The sequence below is a fragment of the Ascidiella aspersa genome, chromosome 1 (genome assembly GCF_963924565.1).
Source record: "Ascidiella aspersa chromosome 1, kaAscAspe10.2, whole genome shotgun sequence".
NCBI classification, from domain to species: Eukaryota; Metazoa; Chordata; class Ascidiacea; order Phlebobranchia; family Ascidiidae; genus Ascidiella; species Ascidiella aspersa.
Window position 1 is genome coordinate 22,426,676 of NC_139447.1, and position 22,188 is coordinate 22,448,863.

The following is a 22,188-nucleotide window of genomic DNA, read 5'->3' on the forward strand; positions in this document are numbered from 1 at the left end:
CAAAGCTCAAACAAAACTAATGTGGGCACTTTTTTGTGCCGTACGTAGCTCGAATAAAACTAATTTGGGCACTTTTTGGTCCGTATATAGCTCGAATAAAATTAATTTGGGCACTTTTTTGTCCATACCTAGCTTAAATAAAACTAATTTGGGCACTTTTCTGTCCGTACGTAGCTTAAATAAAACTGATTTGGGCACTTTTTGTTCCGTACATAGCTCAAATAAAATTAATTTGGGCACTTTTTTGTCCATACCTAGCTTAAATAAAACTGATTTGGGCACTTTTTGTCCGTACGTAGTTTGAATAAAACTAATTTGGTCACTTTTCTGTCCGTACGTAGTTCGAATAAAACTAATTTGGGCACTTTTCTGTCCGTATATAGTTCAAATAAAACTAATTTGGGCACTTTTTGTTCCGTACGTAGCTCGGATAAAACTAATTTGGGCACTTTTCTGTCTGTACGTAGCTTAAATAAAACTGATTTGGGCACTTTTTGTTCCGTGCGTAGATCGAATAAAATTAATTTGGGCACTTTTTTGTCCATACCTAACTTAAATAAAACTGATTTGGGCACTTTTTTGTCCATACCTAGCTTAAATAAAACTGATTTGGGCAATTTTTGTCCCGTACGTAGCTCAAATAAAACTAATTTGGGCACTTTTTTGTTCACTTTTTGTTCTCCATACGTAGCTCGAATAAAACTAATTTGGGCACTTTTTTGAAACTTTCGTGAAGCAAAAATGGGCTACATACGGTATTATATGTAATAATCTTTGCAAAATAGTGATAATGTGGGCTTCAGGAGACGACTGGAGGTCGATTTTAAGTAAAAAAAAACAACTTTTAATTTTTTTTGCTTGCGCACTTCCGTGAAAAAAAGTGCGCAAGTGCCCAAAATTTTGCGCAAAAATAGTGCGCTTAACGGGAACACTGGACACAGCCCAGTAGAAAGTAAGCCCTAATAAATCCTGTGCCCAGTTTGCCGCTCGGCTGTGATCATAGCCGCGCATTTCATGTAAAACCAACATAAAAATGCAGTCAGCTACAAAAAGTTGCTCAAACGCGCAAAACTCACTTCACGTTAAACGGTTTACAGTATAGTACTCTATTTTAAGACATGCAAATTCTACAAAACTACATCTGCGCAAATTTGGGCGGAAATGTTATTACAGCTGCTTGTCTCCTCTGCGCAAAATCCAATGTTTCCATTTTGGGGCATAGCTAATGGCGTACACTACACGGGGTGCTGCACGGTTCTATTTTCCACCTACTTTAATTAAGCGGCCATTTGATGTGCAGAACTTTATCCGCAAGGCAGTGTACCAAAAGCCGCAGCGACAAACTGCTTGGTGCACATTTTAATAAAAAATTGCACAATGTAAAACACCTTAGGATCTTGGTAATTCAAAAATTACACCATGACACCTACAAGTGGCTGCATTGAAACAACATATTAAAAAAAGTTTAATGTCATTAATGCCAGACTAAAATGTGATTTTGGTTTCATGACACAATACAACATTTAACATGCATCCATACATTCAACCAACAGCTGCTCTGCATGCTGTTGCCTCAGTCATGGTGTCAGCGCAACTGCACCTTAGGATCTGTTTGCCTGTCTATCTTTTATCTGCTTTTACTCTATGTGCTTTTACCTTTACTTTGCTGATGAAGCGCGGTCATGTAAAAGCAAATTGTCAACAGTTTACAATTTGTCAACAGTGCCATATGTTTTCAGTTTTTTGAAAAGACAAATATGGCTATCACCCAGTTAAAATTTTGTCACACTAAACTATTATGTGGGTTTCATTTTAGTAATTTAAAATTCTTTCAAAGCGGAGCAGATAAAAAATCATAAAAAATGACTACAACTACACAAAAATAATAAAACAGGCTCCAGCTCTTGCTTCACAAATGTAATACAAATAGCTTTAGAAAAATTGCTTAACTCAGAAGCCTCTGGCTCCGTCTCCAAAGCCCTGTCTGCAACACTTTTAGAAAAGTACCTACGTACAAGCACTTTTCCTTATTTTTTTGGAACTAGCATATTGTTTTGTTTCTTGTAACAGGTAATTACCTTATAAATGTCAATCCCAAATAATTTTTTATTTAATTTAAAAATAATGTCTTAACTGTACGTCCACAAGTAAAGTTGTCTTATAATAATATTAAAGTCAAAGTCAAGTGGGAGTATCAGAACTAGTCATATAGGCTAGTAGGTATTTTTTATTTGTATATCAAAAACCAATATTTTTGGCAAAAACTACAGCAATACAATACCAAATAACATAATTAGTTTGGTCAAAACAGCAAAATTGTAAGTGCAATAGTAATTATTTTTCTGGTTGTTAGGTGGAAATTTATTTTACGCATGAACTGTTACAACAACAAAAAGAAGAAACGAAATATATTCAGCTAAATTCTGTGGAGATTGTTAAACTATTTGCCCAAAGACATAAAAAATGCGTTTCTGTTTTTAGGCCCTGCGAAAATGCACAAAGCGTTGGTTTAAATTGGCGAAACTTTCAGTTTAAAGCATAAGTGAAGCAATAGGCATACAAAAACTCCAATATTGCTCAAAATAAACTACCAAAAACAGAAAAAAAGAAAAGGCAGTTAAAAATTGCATTTACATAATAAAAGTTTACAAAATATATAGTGTGGGATGGCCATTGCCTGGTGCCCCCACCCTGTCATTTGAGTTATTTGATGTAAAGAAGCTCTGATTTGTTACAAGATTACTAGTCACACACATAATAGATAAGGCTTTGTCTGTTGTTTTTCCAAAAAGTTACTCAAAACTAATTTCAGACAGCTAAAAGTTGTTAAAACAGTTTCAATCATTTCATTTAGGGTGCCTTTTTAAAGGGACTATAAAGCTAGTTCTTTAGTCATACCAAAATACAGGGTCAAAATAGATAATTAAATGTAGTATAATTAACATCGAAGGTGAGTGAATAAAATGTCCCCATCTTTTGATACAAGGCTCTTAATAATTTAAATCCTAACTTTTAGATCCCTAACTCTTGGATGCGATGCACACTGCTTCGCCTAAAAAGAGTTATTTTATATATTTATCGCCATTCCAAGTAGCTGCCTCTTTTTGCCATTAATGCTGTCATATAATAACTAATTTTGTTGCAAAAAACAGATTCTTGTTGATGGAAAATTTGTTAAAAATATCTGTTGTCAAACAGCCCTCTTTTCAGGTTTGCAAATTTTCCACTTTATGATATTGAATGCATAGTACTTTTCACCATGTGCGATGTGTTTGGTCAATTTCTTGTTGTAGTTTTGCAAAAAGTTTATGGTTAGCGATTAAACGCAATAAGTGTGTTATATTTGTTGAAGTTACATTATTTGTTATAGATAAATAAATCAAGAAAGGTCTGAAAACAACCAATTTTTGCTTAGAACAGTTGCCACTCATTCGGGCGAGTGGGTGTCAATCAGTACTAGCCTCTAGCGAAGTGAGTGGGCCAGTGCGAAATCCCAACCATGGATGGACAGTGTAGCCTACAGCAATCCTCCGCAACAAGTGTGCAAGAGGTGTATTATTGCGTTTTTAAGGTTATTTTTTATCACAGTCAAATTAACAGGGAAATGTATATCTTATCAAGGCAGGTAATTTGATCTTCTGCAATAATCCATGTGTAATTTCATTGATTTTACACAATAATCCTTATGTGTAATCTTAGGATGACTGCAAAAAGCGCGCAATCAGAATATCAACAAAGGAATTTATTACCTAAAATTTTTGTCGTCTTCGGCGCGTTTCATTATACCAATGTCAGGTTTGATTTTTCAAATATGCTATTAAAAGCCCCCAGTGTTCACTAATTGGCTACTTCAATGGGTTGCAATTTTTAGGATTTCAACCAAGATTTAGGAAGTCTGCAAAATCACGAAATAAGAATATAGTTCAAACAAATGTAATACATACAATTTTTGTCTGCTTCGGTGTGTTTTATTATAAATTGCCCTTCTTCTCTAAGCTGCCTAGGATATTTGTTGATGGTGTCTAATGTCGATTGACATTTTTCATAGGTTTGCCACCGAATCATTTTAATTTGGTTTATGTCAGTGGTTCTCAACCTAAGGGCTGTCTGGGGGGTTGCCATGTACAATTTCATTAAGGAAATAATCATAAGAATTAGACAATATGAACTAACAGTTTAGCAGTATAGAAGGTGCATAAGAACCGCCGGTCTAACATTTGTCTTTATGTGACTTTTGCTGCAGTGAACCTGTCGCGTTTATGACGTCACCATTACACTTCCAATTAATGAATCAAGCCTAGCTTCAGTCAAACGATGTCTAATAAAGGAATGGACGCTCAAACCAGGATTGCCAGAAGGCCTAAAATTTGAACCAAAAACAATAAATTGTCCTAATTTAACTGCTGTGTCCGACGGTTTGCAAATCAGTAGGACAGTAAGCTTGCTGTCCTAATTTGGCTGAATTTATTTTAAACATTGCGGGATGAAGTAAAACCACAGGCTCATGAGGCCTACAAACTTTGTTTATGCAAACTTTAACAACGTTAATTGAAAAAATGTTCGCGCTTCGCGCCATTTTGATGCTTGTTTCTGCAATAATTTTCTGCAGTACTAAAGCGTCAGGTGTAGTATAGGGCGCTTTAGTTCCAAATTGAAATTTAGGGCCAACTTACAATAAAATTTGTGCTAGGTTTACAATAGGTTACAGGCAAAATATTTCTACTTTTCAGCGGTATCATAACATTTTAAATAGCCTTTTCCAAAACATCCACAGAATACTGGTAATAAAATTTTGGTCTTGCTGTTTTGGCAAAGAGAAATAGAATTTACAGACAGCTTTATTACACTGGTTTACAAATTTAAACTCATTAAAAGCTCCAGCCACCCTATTAGGCGTTTCCCCCTATTTTGAGGTCACTGATTCCGAAAATGGCAGTAATTTTTCTCTATCACGTCAGGTTTTTTCTGTACAGAATTTCAAAATTTTATGAAAAAGCAGCAATTTATGTTTTTTTGATGTAAGTCTGCCCTGTTTTTGAGAACATATTTTAACATGTTACGACACTATTATGTAGTCTGAAAAAGAATTAGTGAAATTTTAAACAAAATAGCTTGTTTAGAATCAGTATATTTTTGCAATGCGGTTAATACAGCCTGTCTTTCAGAATAGTTGGAAGCATAATATAGTAGGGGTAGGGGGGGTCGCGAAATCACTTTTATTTCAACTCTACCTGCCTCGTATGGATTTTGATAGATAGACACCTAAAACCATTGTATACAAAATTTCAGCTCATTTGAATATGTATTGGTGTGAGGAAATCGAGTTGAATTTTTGCCGAAATTCGCAAAATCGAAAAAAAAAAAACAAAAAAAACTTGATGCAAATAACTATTTTATTTAAAATGTTTTTTTAAATACTTGATTTTGTATCTTTTGCGATATAATTTATAAATCCCTCATAGTTGTTTTAGCACAAAGTCAATTTTCTATTTTGGCAGCCCCTTACCAATGTTACAATTGCCCCCCGGTAGGCTACTCTATCCTTCTTTTTATATAAAAAAGGCAAAGTGTGCATGATTTGGCGGAATTACAGTGGAAAGTTCATCTTACTGCAAAAGTTAAATCTCTAATAAGACTGTATTCAAATTTTTATAAATTATGATTTAAGTCCCCTTTTTACATGATCAACGAAATATTCGTTTTTTGCCCTTAATTGAAAAAAATTCATAACTCAAAATCCTGACGTGATGGACAAAAATGAATGCACGATCTCATCCTCAAGTTAGTCAAAAAAGGTTGCCACCTTGGCTGGAGCAAATTTGCTGTAAACCAGTGTTATTGCAAGGCTGTTAACGGCTATAACCGTTTTGTAAATTTGTAGGGAATTTTGGCTGCTCACCAAGAACAGTTAAGCCCGTTTACACTACAGCTGCACTGAGCTGAGCAAAGCGTAATTTGCATTTAAATTCTATTGTGACGAGAGTTTCAAGCTTTGCTAAACTCAAGCCCCGTGCAGCAGCTGCAGCTAGCTGAAAAATACGCTTTGGAGCGATTTTCACGCTTTGCTAATCTCAAGCCCAGTGCAGCTATGGAAACACATTACGTTTGGAGCGATTTTTACGCCCAGCGCAGCTCACTGCAGCTGAAGTGAAAACAATTTCACGCCCAGTGCAGCTCAGTGCAGCTGTAGTGTAAACGGGCCTTTACCTTTAGTCTCGCACTAGGTTCATGCTAAATATTATTTGACCTAAAATGTCAATCTCTGGCAACCCTGGCTCAAACCGTAACTTAGGTTGTTGTGCATTTTAGCCAAAATTTTGATACAATCCTAAACTAGATTTTTTCCCTTTTGAATTTTGCCAATTTTAAAATGTGTTTTTCATTTATTCAGGTTTATTTATCATGCAATTGTGGGGTCGCGCAAGTTATCAAAAACTTAAAGGGGGTCGCGAAAACAAAAAGGTTGAAAACCACTGGTTTATGTGCCACAAAAGGTTGGCTGAGCACTGGGCTACAATGCACACTACACACATAAGTTGTCACCAATTGGATTAGTGCTTGTGTGTGGTAGATTTTGGTGGTTAACGCACAAAGTTGAAAACAACTGGCTTGCAGTGAGGTTCGAACTCACGACCTCCGGTCAAGCCGGGACCGTCGCTCTACCAACTGAGCTATGCAGGCTCAGAGAGGAGCGAGTCGAGAAACAACCATGCGCCAATACTTGCACATTTTGTTAGTACAAGCAACACTGGGGATCATCAGTCCGTATACGGGCTTGCTTTGTTTGCATCACGGGCTTGCTCTGCTTGCATCATAGATCGACAGATTCGGCGAGTCTGCGATGGCTTTTCGGTGTACTATTGATACGGAAGCCGTAATCGTTGGTCGTAAAGCAACTTCCGAGGGGCTAGATCACAGATGTTATTAAACACATATGTTTGTGTGTGTCTTTCATTTCATTATACACTTTTAAGTAATATATATTCATATTGGTTGTTATAAAAGCATGAGATTAAGTTGCATATTCAGTAGGTTTCTACTTAAATGTGGAGCCACTGTGAGTCTGATACTTGACTTAAAATAACTGAAAGATAAAAAATAGTGAATTGGGTCATGATTTCATTATGCTGAAGTGCTCAAGGTATTCCAAAAAATCAGCAATGTTCAAAAAACATTATTCTAAACTTAATAATAAAAAGTGTTTATTTGTTATGTATTTACAAAGAGCAATCATATAAAACAAGAGCAATTTTAATTGCACAAAAAATCATTAAATGATTGTTTGTTTTTCTGCAAAGGGTTGTTTTTAAATTCTGAAAAACAATCACCTGTGTTCTATAACCACTTACAGAAGGCCAAAAAGTGAACATTTGTTGACCAGTGTTATTATTCATTAAATTACTTTTCCCCTTCATTTTATATACAAATATTTCCTGACTTTGCAAACAGATATGTGCCCCCACACTAGTCATATTGTAATGAGATTCTTTAGCAATTAATTTGAAATAATGAAATCACTTTAAATATATTAAACCTATATTGATATATGTTTAACAGCAATCAAGATTCAAGTTATAGGTAGTTGCAAGACCAAGTGGAAAACTGGATCTGGAGACAATGAAAAGACTTACAAGGCAAAAGAGCAATATTGTTGTTTTGAAACAATTTTATGGGGTGGAGGTAAGCTGTTATCATTATTTAACTTAAAAACAAGCCAAGAACAATTTTTCAAAGAAAAGTATAGTTTTTCAGAAGTTTATTTGCAATTAGCGGAACAAATATGTTTCTTGAAAGTGGGTAACTATGTATGCTGTATAGGGAAACACATACTTTGTTTTGAATTCCTTGGGTAATGTTTAAGAGAAAAAATAAAACATTTTAAAAATAATTTTTCAAAGGGTTTGTAATGTTTTTTGTCAAATCACTTTCTAATGATGATTTCCTTGACATATATGATAATATGGGTAGACAGGAACTTTAACAATTTCAGTAATAATCATGATACATCTGATTAAACGTTTTAAAGGAGGGCAGTATGGCAGAATGTTGGGGAATTGGCGATTATGTCGGCTGAGGAATCAGCCAGAAAAACAAAAACTTGATGCAAATAACTATTTTATTTAAAATGTTTTTTTGAATACTTGATTTTGTATCTTTTGCGTTATAATTTATAAATCCCTCATAGTTGTTTTAGCACAAAGTCAATTTTCTATTTTGCGACAACACATAATTATATGGGTGATCATTTCATACTAAAATCAAGAATTAGTTTTGTTGTGCCTTTCTGATTAACTTACGTAAGTGCGAAGCGCTGTGTTTAGTGGGAAATATATATATGTAGTGCTAGACATATAAAATGTTTAATATTTAAAAACTTCCCAAATTCAGTCATATTGTTGTTCTGTGTTGGTTTAGCGATAAACAATTAAGAAGTACATAAGTGTACAAAAAGTTGCAGCAAAGGCGCTAAATTTTTTGTGACATAAACAAATACATAAGGGGTATGCTAAAGTACAACCTGGGGCATGGGGATGCACATGTGCTTTTTTACTGTTACATAGATATGCTATTTTGGGACGAAATTATGCACAAACATGTACCTCAAAATCAGATTGAAAACATGTGCACTTTGCCGCAACTCTTAGATACTATTGCTTGATTATTCTCTTGTTCATCGCCAGAACATAGCAAGGTTTATACATTCGTTAGGTGAGTTAACTTTGGAATGCGCCTAAACAAAACAAAAAACTTGGGCTTCAAATGCTTGTCACCAGAGAGGTGGCGAGATTCTTCCAGTATGTAGGAAGTTAAAGCCCTTTACTGAAGGTTAGCAACCTAGTAAGATATTTAACTTTGGCAAAAAATAGCTAAAATCTTGGCTTAAGGTTAAAATTAGTATACATGGTATTTGTGACTCAAAATTGCACTGTGCATTAACTGAACAGAAAGTCTGGGCAATAACTTGTTAGAAAAACAACTTTAAAACGATATACAAGTATTAACTTGTTACAGCAATGGGTGCCCGCCAATATCAAATAATGATTAGTGTTTGATGTTTGAAGTATTTCATGCTAAACAATGGCAACAAATACAGTTTTGTCCCAACTGTTAGTTATCCTACAGGAATACTATTTAAACATGAAAATGTTTTTGCACGCCCTATCCCACAACTAAACACTATTGATTTATATGAGTTTGATTAAAAATGAGAAACTTTATGTTTGGCCAGCAAAGTAGTGTAGTTATCTGGTCCCCATGATTTCCCTATCAGTAGGATCTAGTCTAGGACTCGCCAACCTACGGCCCTCGGGCCAGAACTATGTTCAGGTTGTTGCCAAAACTTATTTTTTGCCAATATAGTGAGTACAATTCAACACTAAACGATGAACTCCTTTCAGCTCTCGGTCCTGTTTTCTAATCAAATAATGAAATGCAAAGAATGCACTGTTACTATTGCCTTAATCAATACTTGACAACTACGCTGTGCATAACCTTGCTGAATGTTGGCCTAAAGTTGACCGTAAGTAACCCTGTAGCGCATTTTTCCAAGACCAGCCTGTTTCACAAGTAATTTTACTTTTGCAACTTAACACAGAATTCAGGAAATTGTGAACTCCACACCTGGCATTACTTGTTAGTCGCACGCACAATAACACTTGATTGACAGTTAATCATTAGGTGAAGGTTATCGTAAGACGCAAAGTAATTGGTCGCTCGACACTGATACTGCACTACCAGGCTACATTTAAGGCAAGCACTATAAGTGTGACGAAAGTGTAAAATATTCTAATAAAAAAAATATTAATGAGACTGGGGAAAATTGTGCGCACAATCCGCAAAACAATTGAATATTTTTGCAGGCTAAAAGAAACCATGCTCTTATTTCTGTCATAACGACCTTAACCTAAAGTCAAATGTGCTGTGCTTTTATGACTTAACAATGATTACAACACCACTGGTTTATTGAAGTAAATAATATAAACACAGCTGGAGCTTGTTCCTTCTATACAGCCAAGTTTTTAGGTTATATCAGTGGTTTTCAACCCTTTTCATGACGCGACCCATTTTAACAACCCAATATAACTAACGACCCCCTTTCAGGCATATGCTTTGTGTATGCGTAATACCACAAAAATGGCACAAACATTTATTTAAGTGACACAGTATTAAGATTTAAGATACCATGTTTGATTTGTGACAACATAACCAAATATTTCTGTGATAATAATCATTATTGTGATGTAATAATAATCTGTATTTGTGATAACTAATCTCGTCACAACGTTAATATTTTTTTTGCAGTACAGTAAACACTTGTTAGGTTTGTGAACAGGGGTGCCCGCAGAAAATTTTCCAGAGAGGGGGCAATCAGGGGGGTAACCAGAAAATCAAAAAGCGGGGTTCCTGAATTTTCAACTTAGGGAATTACCCTATTTTTCGTCTGACGTTAATGAATAATGACGTCATAAAACAGTGACAATATGACGTCACAGATTGATGATTGCAAAACGTGATAAAAAAAAACTAATTAGAAACAGCCAAATATGTCCAGCAAAAGCGACCACGTGCGTCTTCGACAATCCTGTCAGGCGCCAGCTGCGAAACCACAGTGTGCAATCGTTAACTTCAGGCGAAAAAACAAACCAAGATCGTGAAATTTGTGTTATTAATTCTGGTAGAATCACACGTCTTTCACCACCTGCAATACTAAACGAAGATCGTTTTTTTCCGGGTGTTATTATACCATGATTAGCACAACATCTTCGCCGATCTGTGTGCCAATTCAGCTAAATTACAAGCTGCGGTTGAGGGGAAATAAGTTGTGTCCATTGCACACTTAGCACTTGGTCTTGGAATATGCTTAAAGAGCATAATTTTGCGTTAACCATCATTACTTAAAAATGGGGACTTTGGTCACCATTTTACCTCCTTTTAAGAATCTGCTTCAGTTTAACAAATGTTGATGTTACACCAACATCGGATATTAGCGCAGAGACCGAACAGCGAGGAACATACTGCGTATAACTCGACATTTTTAGCGAGAAAAAAAGAAAGAAGGGCGGGCGCCCATGCTTGTGAATTATGTCTTTAAAAGTGTGTACTGTTCAAAAAGGTCTATCTCGCAGCTTGCCTTCTGGCTGCTCAGTGTTTGAATATTCAACTTTTATTCAACTGTTTAAACATTCACTAATATCATTACAGTTATTTTTTATCTTAATTAGTTCGCATTCTAGCAATAGTGGTTTGTATTTTAGATTGTTGTCTTCGCAACGGCCTAAACTTTAAAAACACACATTGGAAGACTTTATAAATAGATGATGAACTTCAAAGATGTTTACCAATAAAAAATAAGTTTTTTTTTTTCGGTCATCTTATTATAGCTTGAAGAAAATTGATTTACTGTATGCAAAATATATATTAAAATGTCCTACTGCCCATGTAGGAAATAATGGTTAATAGATGATTGACCTAATTCATACCAAAATAGGTACCCGAATTGTATGCATCAACAGAAATGTACAGAATTTTACTGCTAGAATTATCTTAAGATTTGGGTTCACCTAAGCACCCTCAAATTGACCTGAAAATAGATAAACGTTGCTAAACCACTCATTGGACCGTTGTAACTTATGGTAGAACTGAGTTCTTACATGTTAACTATTTTTTGTAAACATTGATTGGTTATAGTGTATACTATGATTTGTTGTAATGATGTTCGACTAATTGATGGTTTGCTTCAGTGATATTGCAACAAATGTGGGGTTTTATATTAGGGCTGTGAAGTAAATTCGAACACATTTAGCTTTTTTGTCTCATAATGAAATGAAAGGCTTTGCCAGACCACATAGTTCAAGTTTTACAAAGCTACAATCATGCATTTGCAAGCCTACAATATAAAGAAAGTTTGTAATTACAGCAGATGTGCAAATGACAAACATTTACAGATTTTTTTAGGTGTAGTATGAGTGAAAGCTTTGCAATATCGTTTCAAAAAAATCTGTGCTTTGAACTTATCCTGAATCCCTTTTAGTAAATATATTTGTACTAATTTGAAATCCTATTATATATTAACTTAAGCCCAATATATTTATACTTGCTATTTAAAACACTTTAATCACAACAGCCAAAAGTAAAATTCATTTTTGTTTTGTTTAGTATCTGGGGACCAAGGAACTTCAATAATAGCTGGAGCACACAAAAAACAATTTGTATTTCAACTACCTCTGACATGCCCCTCTTCTTTCCAAAGTAAGTACTATCTATCAATTTTCACAATCAATTTATGCTTAACTGTCCCCAGCTGTTACTATGATGATGTTAATCTCCTCGAAAGGATTTTTATTTTTTGTATTAACTTCATTAGCCGGGTCCCAGACTCAATGAAGTCAGTTTAGTTTACCAGGTCAGACTCTGGCCTCCAGTAAGACTGCAGAGTTTGTTTGAAACACCTATAATCACACTTCACAGTCAAATCAATTGACTGCTGGTGTTTATATTTTGATACTACTATGAGTTGATTGCTTATATTCAACCTATTTTAGTTACTCAGATTGGTTAAATACAGGGGGATTACTTGGTTATAATATAATGTGCTAAACTAATGTTGTTTTTTTGAATCCCTGAGTGTCGACTGGGTCCAGGCTGCAACAATAAGTTTATAAATTTCAATTTCTGTTCTAACTTGTATGATATGTAACTGGTCTCCAAAACATGTATTTCAACATTAAAAATGTGTAACAATACCGCAAAATTAGCATGCGCAAATGTAAATTTTCTGTTTCTATCATTGGTTGTTTGAAACTGCTAAAACTTCTTTCAAACTGCACCAATTAAAGGCGGAAGGTTTCTCTTGAATTGAATATTCGCGATTAGCGGTAAGTTAGTTTCCATCCTTTGATGAAACACTTTATAGTGCTTGCTTGAAAATCCTTCATTAAGATTTCAGGTTTTTTAGGAAATAATATCACTCATGGTGTTTTATATTGTTTTTATGGTATTGGGTAAGTGTAGAGATTTGCAGTATTTCAAAGCAGAGATTTAGAGCCAATGTCCCTCAGTATTCATATGCATAGGATATTTTATTCTTTGTTGAACATTGCGACTTCAATATTATCTCCTTACTTTACCAGGCAAGCATGGAAATGTTTTGTACACATCGCAAGTAGTTTGTCATTATCCCGGAATGATGTCAAGCGATCAAACTATTACCAGACCATTTCTGGTATATGACCTTGTAGATCTCTCTTTGGACGCACAGACTGCTGAGGTAAAAAAAATAAAGGAAAATAAAGTAAACTTTGTAAAACCGAAGTTAAAAATTATTCACCTTTTAAGTATTGCAACCTCCAGAAGGGTCTGATTAATAACAATTACTCTGTTTTCATATAATAATGTTGTATCAATCAATTGATTAATAAAACAAAACAAAAAACTAGACGGGGTTGCAGCTGTTGTATATTTTGTCAGGGGGTATTTTTCAGGGCCTTATTTTAAGGGTGGTTTGTAGTTGGTGCATTAAAAATAGGGTTGTTGGTTTTTATATATATTAAGTTGTACTTTCTTCATGATTTGTTTCTGCAAGCCAAACAGATGGGCTTATAGTTTTCTGCCTACACCTATAATGTTACAAATGCAAAGGGGGTACTCAGCCAAGGGCAGTGTTCCCTATAATGTTTTACCATGTGCGCAGGTGCCAGAAATTTTGCGCAAGAGCTTAAAAATCAGTGCACAAAATACCGAAATTATTAAACATAAACATGCCCAACCCAAATCAGTCTTTTTTTTTGTCTTTACTTTGTACATAACCCGTTGTTGTCACAAGTATTTTAATATATTTACAGAGCCATACGCACGGGATTGCACAAGAGGTACAAAATATTCCTAATTAAAAAGCCAGTCATTTTCTCTATGGCATAAATTCGAGTCACTTTATTTTGAGTATTGCGCTCACTGGAGATGCAAATTCGCTTAGTAGCTTGTGTGGCGGACTTAGCCAAGTGTAGCGCGATTAACCGGCCAATGGTCAAGATAATATCATGCGATTTGCAGTGGTTTTAGCAGTAAGCAATTTTTATTTTTTAACAGGTTACGATTTTTCTTTTGGTAATAACTTTTGATTAAAATGAGATTTTGCCCTTGCATTATTTCAGTTTATAATGACATAATTTCAGGCTGGTCATTTTGTAACACACAACATTTTTTTTTTTTGGTTATATTATAATTTTATGAAGTATTATTTTCACAAAGTCCTATCTTGTTTGGCTTTAAGAAAAGCGTTTGAAAGCCCTTCATTACAAATAAATGCCTTTTGCAGATAATTGCAATAATTTTGCACTTCTTTGGTCATACGTAGCTCAATTTAAACAAATAATTTTTTTTTTTTTTTTGTCGACGTAGCTCTGACAAAACCATTTGGGCACTTTCTTGTCCGTATGTAGCTCAGATAAAAACAAATTTGGGCACTTTTTTGGTTGTACATTGTTTAGATAAAGCTATCTTGGATATAAAAAATAGGCAAAAATGGGGTAATGTATTATATGTAATAATTCTTGAAAATAGCGATACTGCAGGAGACGACTGGAGTTCAAATTTTACTAAAAAAACAGCATTTTTTTTTACTTGACCTCTGTGCAAGTGCCCAAAAATTTGTGCAAAAATAATGCGCTTAGCGGGGACACATGGCCAATAAATACATTTTCTGTTTTTTTTTTTTTCGAAGACTATGCAAAAATCATTTGTTTCAGTCTTACCAACCTCACTCCTAAAAAGCTCATTTAATAGACAAATACATACCCCAAAGCTTTTCCCTTGTTTCTGCTAGTAAAAACAAATATTGGCCAAAATTTTCAGCTTTTTTACCATGACTTTAGTGATGTGAAGGAGGCTGTTTGCTAACTGATACATTTTAAGTAATGGTCTTTAGGTAAAAAGGTAAGCATAAATATGTAATAGTAACAATGATATAAATAAGTAACAAAAGAATATTATTATCAAGTGCTTATTGGAATACAAACCCACTACACTACTACAAAATTGCCAGAACAAATCCTGTTTATGAGATATTGCTACCACTCGATAAGCCAAAAGCGCTTCTACGATGACACACCACACTTGTTTTACGATTTTTCCAAAAAATATTTTCTAACATTCAAAGTAAAAACAACCCTAGGCTACATTTTTAAACTTTTTTTTATTTTTTTCAAACAATTAATTGACTTTACCTATTTTGCCTATGCTGATTCCGAATTTGCAGTCAGAATTCACCCATCACGTCACACTTTTTTGCAAAAATTAAATGAAAATTTTGCTTAAAAACGGTTGAGTGAAGGGCGTTTGTGCCCTATTACTGGTCAAAAGCTCCGTACGTGAAACAAAACACAGCCTACAAGGCGCTTAACTCACTTAATTGGATTTGAGCTTTTGTTAGCTTAAACCTTAACCCTGTAAACCTAAACCCTAGACCCCAATAGCACATGATTATGTTCGTTCACTCAATAAACTTTTGATTCAAACAACTTTTCTTCTTTTAGCTTTTCTCGCAGCCTCACTATTCTCACAGTTGCGTTTCAGGCATCAACAGTAGTCCGCCATCATCGTTACATCCCATCGCCAAGGATACCATCTTTTCATACGTTCACCATGCTCCCCACTCATGTCACCCAAGTTTTTAGGAAACTGGTCCAAATGTGCGTGTAGAAAATGAACCAATATTTTCATTAGACATAAAAACATCCAAGTTCTTGTTGATAAGAAACCAACATGTTACAATATTTTGGTAATGCGGATCTTTAGTATTTCCAAGAAATTTAGATACAACTTCGGTGAAAGAGAGCCATGCTTTTTTTTTCACATCCGTCATGCTAGTAAGAAATTGGGGGTTTTTGGTGAGAGTTCTGATTTCAGGTCCAACAAATATACCCTCTTTAACTTTCTCGGCACTGAAGTGAGGAACTTTTCCCGGATGTATTTAAAACCTGCACCTGCTTTGTTAAGAGCTTTTACAAACTGTTTCATGAGACCCAGTTTGATATGTAATGGTTGAAGTATAACATTATATCTGTTGATAAGAGCAGGCTGTAAAACATTTTATAGCCTGATGTAAGATGCTCCCATAACGGCCACTCTCGTTTAATCCAATGATTTCTCCTGTACCGACTGTCCAATTCACACATAAAACAAGGGTACTTTGTAAATTGATCCTGACAATATTCTTGCATCCAGGCTTAAAATATTATTTATTTGAATGTCTGCTGCAAGCAACAAACAAAATCAGGCGAGATGCAAAACTAAACAAAAATCTTCGCTGGCTACCTCTCCAGAGGAATACTGAAATTGCTAAAATAACAATTCTAGTAGAAACGAGAGTAAACCTTGCCTATATATACGCACAAGCTGGTATAATGTACTGTTCATGTGCTGCTATTTTGCCAACTTGTGCTTGTATGTAGCCCCTGATATACTCACAATAAAATTATTATGACGCCACAATGATGTATAATGGCTATGACAATAGTAACTATGACCCAACAGCAAGGAATAGTTCATAGAACAGGCGGTTATTAGTAGTGAAATGCAAAATTTTAAATCACAAATTATAAAAAATCTTAATGTGATAGAAAAAAGGCGACTTTATATTCGTAATCAGCGTACGCGAATTATCTTAGAAGTCACCATTTTCGCCAGAAAATAAAAATCATGTCGACCAGTGCAATCCATCTTAAAAATTATTATTTTTCTACCCCCTAAAAAACAAAAAAACTTCCCTCAAAAATATAGTTCCCAGCACCCGGGTAATATCGATTTAAATATTTTTACCCACCACATACAAAAAAGAAACTAATCCCAGAAACCACACCCCTAGAAATATTTATTTTAATATCACACTATTTTGGGTTCCCCCCCTATTTGAAGGCCTCTAGGAGGCAGACTCCTCAACCACATACATAGCATTCTACTTCATGTCTGAAAAAAGCTCCAGTTAAAAAATCTGTCTGAAACATAACAAAATAATCCAAGCAAACCAAAAAAGACTAGCCTCAAAAACAAGATATGTCCGAAGATAAATTTTTATCCCATTTAATTTGGCACTATTCACACTCAATTGATTAGGGGAGGAAGATTTAAAAACTTGAAACCATATGTTTAGATAATTGTTTTAAAGGCCATCCCAAAAGTCTCCAATATCTTTTCGTAAAAGCCGATTTTGAGATTTCTGACATCTTACAAGCCTAAATGCCACCAAAATACTCAGTTTAACCTTACCTACTTTAAATATCAACAGACTATTTTGTAACAGAACAAATGGTGTTTGGCCAAATGAAGTGAATTGTAAACACTTGAAAATCTATATGTTTACTGTGTTTAAATTGTGTTTGTGGAACAAAACCAGAAACAAATAATCAATAAAAAATAAAAGTCAAATTATCCCTTATGGGTAGATATCCCCAAATGGCAAACTAACTCCCCACCAGGCGATTTATGTTTTGACTGTTTTCAAGATACCTGACAAAAATATTTATAGCTAAAATACAATATATACATGGATAACTGATATTGGCGGAGAGCAATTAAAGTCATTCTAACATAGACCTAAATTATTTTGTTTTCACTGCAGTCAATTGTATCCATGCCTTTCCTAAGATAATGTTGTGGAGATTTCTTTCCAGCTTTTGTTACGGCCACTGCAACTACAAGATCAGGCTTCAGATGAATGTTGTTGCTGCTGTGACAAAGTTTCAGTTAAAGTGGATATCACATTGGACAAATGTGCTTATGCTCCAGGAGACCACATTACTTTGAATGGATATATTGATAATGGATGGTACAATTAATATTAATCACTATATTAGTTGTTAACTGTTTTTAAAGCCACTGATGCTAAATCCTGTGTTATTTTTATATAACGTTAAATGTGTAGGGCCTGCAAAAGTCAGTAAAGTCAAAATTTTTTAAGGAGCTTGTCTGTCCACGAATCAAAGAATAAAGTTGTTTTCAGCACCTAGGGGACTGTTTCTAAGAAGTTTATAGGTTAAAATAAAGTTAAATTTACAATTAAGTCAAAATTTTCAATAAAGTCAAAAATAGTTTTCCAGCGAACTAGTTTTAAAATATGCACCAAAATTGCCATTGTTGAATTTATAGGTTTGTACGGCACAACATACATACCTTTGGACTGCATTCCCTATAAATTTTCCCTAAAATTCGTTCCCTAAAATTATTGTTTTGGGGAACTTATTAACAAATAAAAACAAATAAATTTCCCCTTTGCTTGCATGTTTATTTTTTTATTATTCTTTATATCACCTTAGGGAATATTTTAACCCAAACGCACCATGCGTAGTCTGACATATCTGCTGTACAGCAGGGGTGTTTATCCTGTTGTGGCAAAGCGAAAGCATATTGCCTATGACAGACTTTGCTTTTACCAACCGGACAATTTTTTTGACAAATAGTTTTGTGGCCTATTTAAAGCAAAAATCTGTTAGATTTGTATATTCCAATTTTAAATTGCTGCATTTTAAGGCCTAGCGAATCTGGTGGCTGTTAATGTCTCTTTGTTTAACATAGTGGGTTAGCGTTTATTTTAAAATAGGGTTCATAAAATAACTTTATCAGCTGATACAGAGTGAATTCTTTCGGTTGCCAACACTTTAGATACGGTGAACTGGCCAATGATATGTGTTTTGACAATGATTTAATTTGGGTAGAGGATACACTAATTTGGCTTGTGGTCTAATCCTAATTCACATATTTGGCTCATCATTACAAAATTCTGTATATGGTCCTACTAAAATTTATTTTTGTAAACTTAAACCTAATAAACGACAGCTTCATGAACAGAGAAATTTTTGGCTGGCAAATTGTTGGCATCCGTTTTTTATTTTTTTAAACACAGTTGTTCACAACCGGGGTTCCATTTCTAATGCTCAAGGGTGCCGAGAGATATTTGACAAATTTTAAGAACCTGATTTTTGCTCAACTCTTACAACTTTTTATGTAAAGATTACAGTGAAATAAATTCAATTAAAACTTCCTGTACGTTGTGTAGAGTTAATGTGTGTTGCCCCAATCTATTTGTTATTTCTGAGGGGTGCCGCAAGCCATAAAAGGTTGAGAACCACTGTTTTAACATTACCTAACTTTATTCTCATATGTGATGTGAGAAGCAATGCTTTGCAATAAAACATTACCACATTATGTCAAATACAACGCATCAAAAAGCCAGCCATTAATCTAATTAATGTTTTTTGTTGCAGTGATTCAGAAATGCCTTATAGTATTGTACTCAAGCAATACATAGCATGTTATGCTCGTCGTTCTGACTTTTCCTTTACATCATCTGGCAATCTTAAAAGCAAAGAAAAAACTGTTGAAGTTGTCAAATGGCTCGGTCAACCTATACCTCGCAGATCCAGAAAAGTTTTCCAAAATGAACAAAGCCTTCAAATTCCTAATGTTGTATCTTCCCAGTTGAGGAATTGTTCTTTAATTAATGTATCTTACTACATAAAAGTAAGTATTATTTAGGTTTATGTTCTGTTATAAGTAAATTTGAAGTTAAGCCTAATAGCATATACTCATGAATCATGATACTTTTTGACATTTTTGTTTACGAATTTTATCGAATATTCTAGATAAAGGGTGTATTTCCCGGTTTTTGTGAGGCAGCATTTGAGCTAAAGAAAGTTAACATCATGATTGGAGGCCGTTCTGGAACAATGGAGTCAGTTTTAACTCCTTCTGCACCACCTAATGGTAACAAAAAATATAATAATGAATAATGATACTATGCCCAATCGATTTACACAACTTTCAGTTAAACCTTTTACACATATAGGACCTCTTTTCTTACATATCTTTGTATAAAAAAGTAAGTGCTAACTGTATTTGAGATATATCATCATTTGTTTAATTACTAAGGCGTAACATAAAGCCGAAGCATAAAAAATTGACATGTCACTTATTGAACTTTCTGTCATCCACATGATCTCAGTTTACTAATTGTGTTATTTTTAGGTCGCTTATTTTTCTTCTTTAGATCTTCCTTTATACAATACGTTGGCCCCCACTACTACTTCCTCTATTTTACCATTGGACATTGTTGATGTGAAGATTGAAGGGACTGAACCGCCTCCCCCGACATATGACGAGTCGGTCATGTTGCAGCCCCCTAGTGACCCTTTATCTACTCAGGCCCCTGCCACCCAAACAACATATTATGATTGGAGTCAGTCTGCATTTTCCTACAATTAAATTGCATATTGCTTTATTTCGGAACTTTATAACTGTTAATTGAGTTGGTAACTATAAATGTTTTTATTGAATTTTTACAATTGTTGCATTATATTTATTTTTATTAATAAGGGCACAACGAAACGAATGCGATAGGTCAAAAGGCGAGATAAAACACATGCCAGAAAGCGACGCGTTATTAGAGAGACATTAAAAGACAGCTGGGGGTTCAGGCTTACCACTTGCAGAGAAAGTTATTCATTTTATTATTCTTAGTGTCGACAAGACTTTCCGATTTCCGGACCGATTTGACCATACTTAGGAACGGAACGGCTTCGTCATACTTATATCGGTAAATAACAAAACGCGTATACAGTAACAAATAATTCAACAGGGTTTCAGATTGACCCACTAGAATACCAAACAACATACTGAGGATTATTGACTACATATATCACAAGTTTCGCCGAGATCCAGGCAGTTACTTCTTCCCAGAAACTGACTGCTTGGCTGCAAAAATAAAACATGTGCGTTACAGTTTCCAATCCATCGCAACAGAAAATACATTTATCCAAATCTTTTATTCCAAATGAACACATATGTGAATGGATTTTATTAATTGTGTCAAGTTCATTCAAATCCCATACGCCAGTGTATTTCAAATTTTTGGGCTTGTTTAGAGTAATCCCTACGCGTAAACTGACCTCTAGTGTAAATTAAGTTTTGCTTACGAATTTTTCTGATAGTGTTTATCAATTATGTTATATATTGTTTCTCCATTTTGGCATAATGTGTTATGCTTCGCCATATTTATAATTCATTTCAACGTACAACGTACTTTTTATTATAGGTTTTAAATATTGCAAAAATACAAAAAGTGTTACCTATCATCATAATTATTGGCGGTTAACCCCAAAACACTTTGTAGCACACGCAAACCACATATAATAGGCAACCACAGCCAGTGGCATGCAAATAGCTGGTGTTCAACGGGCGGTGCGCAGTTTTCCCGTTGTCCATCCTAACGGTAAAGATAATTTGTCTGTTCGTAGCTTGCTGTGATGACGACATTAATTCTGTCACAATAAACACCATGAGAGAAAATAGTACAACTTATACAATACATCCCGACAAAAAATACACAGTCTTGTTTTATTGTTTTTCTTCTTTTTAAATGTGATTTTATGTCCGATATCCCGAGTACTAGAATGCTGTTGTATTAACTCTTGGTATTTTAAAATATATGGTACATTTTTAGTCGTTGATTGTTTCCAATCATAAATCACTACATTTTTATACATTGTTTATTTTATGCCAATACATTTATTGTATAACCTTTATTTTTTAGCGCATGTCATTTTACTTCTGGATGCTTTCATTAACTTTTGTCTTAAACAATATGTCGAATGTCTATACTACGTCTTCTTAATAAATGCATGTTTGTTTGTTCTATTACACACCTACGTTAATTTAAAGACAGTTGGACCGATAACATTTGTAAAAGGCAAAATTTTTACAAGATGTGAAATGGGTTCAGAGTAAACATACCACGACGGATCACTTTATGACGTACCTTTGTAATGTTACGTTTAAAATAAATCCATGGCCCCTACCAAACAAAAATCGTTGATACCAGTTGGTTGTCTTATACTTTGAATAGTATAAAATACTTGTACTACTTGTCCCAGAAATAAAAAATAATTTTATCGTTGCGATAAGCGTGACACTTTGCATTACATGTCCCGGAAAGGGAAAATAATAACCGTTGCCACAAACGCGAGATTTGCATTGTTAAACATAATCTAAGAAAGGTTTAACAAAGACGCTTCCTAATCAATATTACATATTATGTTGTGCAATGTCCGTGTAATTAATTTTTTGAAACGTGATTGCCAAAATGATTGTGAACGTGTTGGAAGTTTATTACAACTTTAATTCAAAACAAGGTGATAACCC

The 22,188-nt window shown here is 34.5% G+C and overlaps 1 protein-coding gene across 1 annotated transcript in view; it reads left to right on the forward strand.

Moving 5' to 3' along the window:
• LOC146168297 (arrestin domain-containing protein 2-like) overlaps window positions 1–21,958 on the forward strand; it is a 36,750-nt gene extending 14,792 nt beyond the window's left edge. The window contains exons 4-10 of the mRNA XM_083386248.1: window positions 7,558–7,680; window positions 12,157–12,249; window positions 13,131–13,267; window positions 17,667–17,821; window positions 19,257–19,512; window positions 19,635–19,755; window positions 20,039–21,958. Coding sequence (XP_083242374.1) covers window positions 7,558–7,680; window positions 12,157–12,249; window positions 13,131–13,267; window positions 17,667–17,821; window positions 19,257–19,512; window positions 19,635–19,755; window positions 20,039–20,253 — 1,100 coding nt within the window. The 3' untranslated portion in view covers window positions 20,254–21,958. The remainder of the gene's footprint in view (window positions 1–7,557; window positions 7,681–12,156; window positions 12,250–13,130; window positions 13,268–17,666; window positions 17,822–19,256; window positions 19,513–19,634; window positions 19,756–20,038) is intronic.
• Window positions 21,959–22,188: the final 230 nt, after the last annotated feature.